This window comes from Silurus meridionalis, chromosome 13, assembly GCF_014805685.1.
Source record: "Silurus meridionalis isolate SWU-2019-XX chromosome 13, ASM1480568v1, whole genome shotgun sequence".
Taxonomy (NCBI): domain Eukaryota; kingdom Metazoa; phylum Chordata; class Actinopteri; order Siluriformes; family Siluridae; genus Silurus; species Silurus meridionalis.
In genome coordinates, this window is record NC_060896.1 from 13423888 (window position 1) to 13431556 (window position 7669).

Here is a 7669-nt window from a genome sequence, read left to right on the forward strand (position 1 = left end):
TTGAACTGCGTTTTCTTTTTCTCCGGCTGTGATGATGAGCCGCTTAGTGAACTTTAGATGACAGGGAGTCAAACACCGGCCACTGATATCCCTGTGCGAGGCTTTTGTGCTGAGACACTGCTCACTGATCGCACTATAAATACTAATAAATAATGTACACGCCTGGAATACCTACACCGCTTCACTACGAAGCTCAACCGGATATTGTACACTTTTAGGCGTTTGCTAGAATGCCACATATTCATTAAACAAGTCCCAGTGATTCTGTTTGACTTGGAAAAAGTGAAGATTAAAAGCTTAAAGCTTCAAATAAAACAATGACAGCAGATCAAATTAGATTAGCAACAGAAAAGGGACATTATTCGTGTATTAAGAGCAATAGATTACATGTTGATCGAAACTATTTTTGTCACAAATAAAAACTTTCTTATTTAAGGATAAACAAAGATTAAAAGAGAGAGCGAGAGAGAGAGAGAGAGAGAGAGAGAGAGAGAGAGAGAGAGAGAGATCAGCGTGATTGTTGCTCCACCACATGAGGACTTGCGATGCGTTTTGGAAATCTCACTCCATATTATTAGGATGAGTCTCGACTGAACTCTCTCTCTAGTTCATCCAATCAAACACGTGAGCGAGGTACCGTGTAGGCTTCTGTCACCTAGTGCACGCCGCTCACAGAAGCGACACAAACACACGCGTGGTAAAGATCACGTGGTGAACCTTCAGCGCGTCTCGGGGCCTCCGCGTGACAGCAGCGTCCATCGTTTTTTCCCATTGGTCCCGGAGGCGGATGCTTAATGTAAATACGCCGGCGCTAAGTGGGAGTTGCCTCGCTATTCGTTCAGCTGTCACTCGATCTCTGCGATCCGCAAGCCGCTTTGCGTGATAAAGGCGCGCGCTGGCACGCGGACACCGTGCGCGGACTGCAGCATGCGGAGCCACGCGCTCTGAACACGCATTGCGCGACTTCACGCAGCCGAGTACGCGCGGATTCACACTCTAAATCAAAAAGGAAACCAAGAAAGAGGGGAAGAAAATTAACTAAAACAAACAAAATAAATTAACAAATAAATAAACACACACACGCATTTCTAAGACGAGGCGGCTGACGAGATCTCCACACACAAGTCTCAGAGCTTCTTTTCTCTTCAAATAAGGTAAGTGTTTATAATCTTTATAAAATCAGCTTCACATTTCCTCCGAGTTCATATTTCATCACTTTATTTGCATGCATTTTTCTTTGGATTCTTCTACAAATGTTTCGAGTCCAAATCCAAGCATTTGAGGCACCAAACACGGATCAAGTGAATAATTCTACATTTTCTCGCCAAACGTGTACATTTTGTGTGTCATTACTGCGAAAATCCCCCCAGACTTCGAAAAATAATACAAATAACAATCAAATCCTTTTAGAAATGATAGTGAAGCTCTCAAGGCTCAGAATATCGCCTTCTTCCGACGCGCATCTGATCATAATGTTTTTTAAATATAATAACTACATGCTACAATTACTTCATCATATTCAACACGACAGAACATTTCAATCCATCTTTTATCAAATAACTATAAAAAGACGAATACAATTTGAATCAAACAAAACGAGTTCATTAAGACTAATTATGAGGATAATCTCAGTATAAACATCTTCACTCAGATTCTGTTCATTTGAATTAATGAAGCCTAAAGGAAAAGTCATGTGCTGCTGATGAGCCCTGAAGTTTCTCTGTATTTTCTACAGAAAATGTCTTATAAACGAGTGTTGATTTGTTTGTTGCAGATCTTTGTTATTTCTTTTATAAGGAGCAGCTTCTTTTGTGTATTTACTCTTTATATTTCTAGTCTGGTGGCCCTACATTATTATTATTATTATTATTATTATTATTATTATTATTATTGAAGTTATTATTATTATTATTATTATTATTATTATTATTATTATCAGTCTTACTTATCTTTTAATTCATACTTCGATTTTCGTCCATTGATAAGATATTTTACATTTTGTCTTATGCAGATTTTTTTAAGGCACCGAGTGTTTCCTCTGTTTGTTTGTTTTTTTTTATGCTATACATGTTGACCCTCGAAAGCAAGCTAAAACAGAGAGATATTTCACATTCATTTGTTATTGATATTAGCTTTCTATGTTTCAAACCTTGGCCTTTTGTAACAAGTGTGTGGTGTCTGCAGATTTCCAGGAATGGAATCTATATCGAGTCAGCTATCAGCCGGAAGAGATTCCACCTGTTCACCAAACTCGAAGCAGGAGTTGCAGTCCTACACCGGCAGCACCCTCAAACCCAACCAAGTCAGCGAGACCTCTCTGTACGGAATACCCATCGTCTCCTTGGTCATAGATGGCCAGGAACGACTGTGTTTGGCCCAAATTTCCAACACACTTTTAAAGAACTATAGTTATAACGAAATCCACAACCGGCGTGTGGCTTTGGGCATCACTTGTGTGCAGTGCACACCAGTTCAGCTGGAGATCTTGAGGCGCGCAGGCGCTATGCCCATTTCCTCAAGACGCTGCGGGATGATCACCAAGCGTGAAGCAGAGCGCCTCTGCAAGTCCTTCCTGGGCGAACACAACCCGCCCAAACTGCCCGAGAATTTCGCTTTCGACGTGTCCCACGAGTGCGCGTGGGGCTCCCGCGGCAACTTTATACCCGCGCGGTATAACAGCTCGAGAGCGAAGTGCATAAAGTGCTCGCTCTGTAACATGTATTTTTCACCGAACAAATTCATATTTCATTCCCATCGCACGCCCGAGTCTAAATACACGCAGCCCGACGCGGCGAACTTCAACTCGTGGAGACGGCACCTAAAGCTCGCAGACAAGAACTCTCCAGAAGACGTGATCCACGCTTGGGAGGACGTGAAGGCCATGTTTAACGGAGGCAGCCGGAAGAGGACACTGCCTGGACATGGGTCCGAGTCTTCGTCCCCGCTGAAATCCCAAAGCCCCGTGCGTCGAGCGCAGGGGAGTTCATCTGAGGTGCCACTTAAAACCCTTCGTCGTGAAGACGACCGAGCCACCGTGCCCATCCCGAGTGGCATCCGCAGTTACCCCGTGATCCCGGTACCTAGCAAGAGTTTTGGGATGCTGCAAAAGATTCCGCCACCTCTCTTCCCTCATCCTTACGGCTTCCAGGCGTTTGGACTTTGTCAAAAGAAAGACGACGGCGTGGTGGGAGATCAGAACAAAACGAACTTGCCTGGGGTGTTCTGGCCAGGCGCGAAGGACAGCGCGTACCCTTCGTTTCCCATGTTTTGGCCAACGGCAGGTGGTCTGACCATGCCTCCTTACCACCACGCGCCACCGAAACCGCCTCCAGAGGTCCTCTGCGCACGGCAGCACGAGTTCGAGGCGTCAGAAACAAGTGACAGGAGAGGAGCCAGCACCCCCAAAGACAGCCTGCTGGAGACCGAGCGCTGCTCCAGCACGCAGTCCAGCCGCAATGACGAGGACAAATCCGGTGATGAGACCCGACCCACGGAAAGCATGCCAAGGAAACCGAGCTACGTGTCGGCCTTCAGGCCTGTCGTTAAGGACACAGAGAGTATAGCAAAGCTGTATGGCAACAGAGGCCCGTATTCAGGAACCAGGCCCGGTTACCTGTCACCTGACTTCCTGAGCGAGAGTTCGAGTTACAGGTCGGCCTCTCCAGACGTGGACGACAGCGCGGAGGACCCAGATGTGGACGTGGAGTCACACAAAGTGCAGGAAGATGAAGAATGCCTTCAGCTCTCAGTGGACGACCACCACAGCCCACCAGCTCTGTCTGCTCACGTGCACGGCGATGGAGGGAAAGGTCAAGGAGAAGAATCCAGCCGGACGGTTGCGATGAGCGATCCACACACTACACACACGAGCGAGGCAGAAAAGCAGAACAAACCCATGCTGGAGGGCAACAAACATACAACGCGCTATGAAGTGAGTGTTTTATCATCCACACACATATCAACACTTCAGACAGCGAAACCCTTAATCAAATACTTCTGTATGCATATAAATCACTTATATTAAATGTCTGGGTTACACTTTCTATGTAATGCTTTTTGTAATGGTAATACGAGGAGAATTGTAATTGCTTCTTAAATTTGCTAATTAATTCTAGTTACTTTTTCTAAGTGGTCAAGTGGTCATTCTTCCATTGTGCGCTCGAAATTGTGTATGCAAATGTGTTTTTTTACCACTAAGAATTTATTCAAATCGTATTTTTTTGCTATCACAAGAGGCGTGCAAAGATATAGTCAAATCGAAAATAATTGTCACTAATTGCCTGGGTTTATTTTACAGGTGTACACGCATGAAAGGATCGCGCCCATGTATCAGATGAGTGCGCCGTGTTTCAGCTCGACAGCTGCTTACCAGCGCGACTCCAGCGGTGAGCTCCACCGTGCACAAATTTCTTTCTCTTCGTCTCGAGCCGCTTGAATTTAACGCACACAATGTGTATCTCCTACAGCTAAAGACGCGCACGAGGAGGAGCCGTCATCCACAGTGGAGGAAATAACGTCCCCGAAAACAGCGCACGAGCACACCAGCGCTGCTGAAGGAGGCCCGAGAGAACCTGAAGGTGAGACTCAGAAGTCGGGTATGCGTGGGGAAAATATCAAATCAAAGTTCAAATGAAATTGTAAGCATTTCGTGTAAAAAAAGAATGCACAAAAAAACAAACAAAATATATATATATTTATTTATTTCTCTGCGTCCAGATATGGAAGCTATACGCAGTGACACGGGCAGAGCGTCACTGATTGAAAAAAACATCGAAAATATGGCGAAAGGTAATAATAATAATAGTAATAGTAATAATTATAATAATAAAAATAATTATTATCATAATAATAATAACATTAATAACAATAATTTGGTACGTGGGTCCTCATTTAAAAGGTTTACTTTAATAAAGAACGAGCTGACCCAGTGACCAGACAGAAACCAAGAAATAATTTATTTGTTTTATAAATTATAAAAAGTATCTAACTGCAAATTGATGATCTTTAGCTGATAATAGTATGTCTCCCATCTTTATATGCAAAAAGAAAATCTATGGATAGGCTGTGATACTGCCTACATTATAGTGTTTATAGACATGTCCTGAAATGCATTGCTTTTTAGAAATTGAAAAAAATGCACATTGGGGCAAAATGTTCCTCATAAAAATTCTAACCAGTAATAAAAAAATATATATATATTGATTTGATTCATTTATTAAGCTTAATTGACTAGTAGGCCAAATATTTTATGCTGCTAAAATGTATATATATTTATTTAACTATTAATAATTTTAACTAGATTTCTATGCCATTTTATTTATTTATTATATGCTTTTTATTTGTCCAGCATCATTTCAATAATCAGAGTTTATGAACATCTAAAAAAACTCATCATAACAACAGAATTCTAAATAATGCTGATGAAATGACTGTTCAACAATTATTTTTGACAGAAGAGCTACAAAAACAACTTGTGGAACAAGTAGAGCTGAGAAAAAAACTGGAACGGGAATTCCAAAGTCTGAAAGGTATTTTCCTTTTTCTTTTTGCTTGAATCTTCTTTTAGAGAATCAAACCCTAGTATTTTTTCCTCGTAATGTATCTGGTAATTTTTTTGTAATTATAAAGATTCATTTCAATCCTTGTTCCTAGACAACTTTCAAGACCAAATGAAAAGGGAACTGTCATATCGAGAAGAGATGGTCCAGCAGCTGCAAATTGTTAGAGGTGAGGTCCTAATGCTCCAAAAAATGTTTACCACACATCCACAGGAGTGACAGTTAATAAAACCTTTAATAATAATAATAATACATTAATTTTCATTTTTGTCATGTTCCATGTGTCCAATTGTTTGTATACTGTAAGCAACACCAGTTATTCAAACTCAATCAGTGTTTTTACAACAAAAATTCACATGGGTTTGTTCAAGTTTAGTAAATTGTTTATTCGATTGAGTAATAATTGTTTGATTAATTTTCCTTACTTACATTTTGATGTGTAATTAGAACACCACAAGGAGTTTAGATTAATTTAAAATTAGGCTTAACTTTGTTTCCTGATTATTATGTTTTGAATATCCTTCATTTTAGAATAAAAAAAAAAATTAAGAAGGTATTAGTTTTTTTCTGTTTAACATGTTTAGTAATACAGTGGGCACTATGGTGTCCAATGCGAGGAAACTCCTTCAACAATTTCCTAGGTCATGAGCTCTTTTGCTGACTTGTCTCAGTATTAAAATGTATACATCTGAATAGCTAAATCTGAAGATGAGTAGATGAGGTAGGATAATTGGCCTTTCATATCTGAGTCATTCTTTGTCTCTCCTGCTCAGACATATTGTGCAGCGAGTTGGACCATGAAAGAAAGGCTCGTTATGCTATTCAACAGAAGTTAAAAGGTAATCAATGATTTTAGCAAAGGCAAATAATAACCAGAGCTAGGCACTGTGAGAATATCCTGCTTAAGAAAGTGCTTAAGTACACTTTCTGTACTGCTGCAGACATTTGCTCTCAAGATCACATACTTCTCTTTTTGCTTAAAGTTTTTAGTTTACAACACATCACAGGATTTTATGAGGAATGTTTTTTTTGTATCTCCTTTGACCCTCTTTTCACTCTCTATCTCTTACACACACGTACACAAAAAACTGATTGTTGTTTTAAGCGATCCATACCCTTTTTTCCCAGAAGCTCACGACGCACTTCATCATTTCTCGTGTAAGATGCTGACCCCTCGTCATTGCTCTGGGACCTGTACATTCAAGCCTCCTCTACTACCACCATGATGCCTTCAGCTTCTCCTTCTCAAATAAGACTACTCAAGACAGGGACATAGATCTACCAATAAAAACAACATTCACAGCCAACAGGACTCCTTAGTTATCAGCCTGCAATGAGCAAGTGTGTATGGTAGTATCCTAGATCTCAAACTGTAATTATTACTTAATGAATAAAAAAAAAGCTTACTGTATGAACTGTATCATTTATATCAAATCTAGCTCAATGAGAAACACTGACAGGTTTCACTGAAAAAACTACCATCTTTTAAGAAAAAAAAATGTGGCTTTGTGCAATGCATATATTATGTAATATAGTTTATTTATTGTGATACTCTTTCTGTTGTTAAAATTTTAGGGCACTTTCTTACATTAGATCTGACTTATTTATTAACGTATTTTTAACAGTTTTATTTCATCTATGTTGTTCATCAATGTTGTTTGTTATCATGTGTAAACAATGTACAAATTGATGTAAAGCACTTTAAATAGACAGCGCTGACAGCTAACCTGATGACTGAAACATGTATTAAACTATCTTGTTAAACTGATAACTGGTAAAAATGATAACTATTGTGTTATTACTCACTTCTGAATTGAAGAGTGCAGCCTTGAAGCAAGACCTGGGAGTTACAGCGCACATCTCAGTGTTTCATAGTATGTTTCACAGCAAATTATGTACATGAACATAGACATAGTCGAGACATATTTTAGGACATTTATATAAATGAGATTGGACTACCTTTACACACACAAAGTACACACATTTTCAGCTATTATTAATTATTGGTTAATAATTCCTCATGTAACTATTTAATTTAGTTCATTATTTAACATGTTAACACCCCACATCCATATAAATGGTGCTTTTATTTAAAGATGATTACAAATATG

The 7669-nt window shown here is 39.8% G+C and overlaps 1 protein-coding gene across 5 annotated transcripts; it reads left to right on the forward strand.

Annotated features, from left to right (window-relative positions):
* The first annotated feature begins 699 nt into the window (after positions 1–699).
* On the forward strand, positions 700–7272 carry skor1b (SKI family transcriptional corepressor 1b). 5 transcript variants are annotated; one of them, XM_046864670.1, is made up of 9 exons: positions 700–1154; positions 2185–3931; positions 4298–4385; positions 4467–4577; positions 4717–4788; positions 5454–5528; positions 5653–5727; positions 6332–6397; positions 6687–7272. In XM_046864670.1, the coding sequence occupies exons 2-9, from the start codon at positions 2195–2197 to the stop codon at positions 6782–6784; spliced, it is 2322 nt and encodes a 773-aa protein (XP_046720626.1). In that variant the 5' UTR covers positions 700–1154; positions 2185–2194; the 3' UTR covers positions 6785–7272. The 5 variants fall into 5 exon arrangements, with proteins under 5 accessions (XP_046720626.1, XP_046720627.1, XP_046720628.1 ...); XM_046864671.1 differs by having other exon boundaries at positions 6690–7272; XM_046864672.1 differs by lacking the exon at positions 6332–6397.
* The last annotated feature ends 397 nt before the right edge of the window (positions 7273–7669 follow it).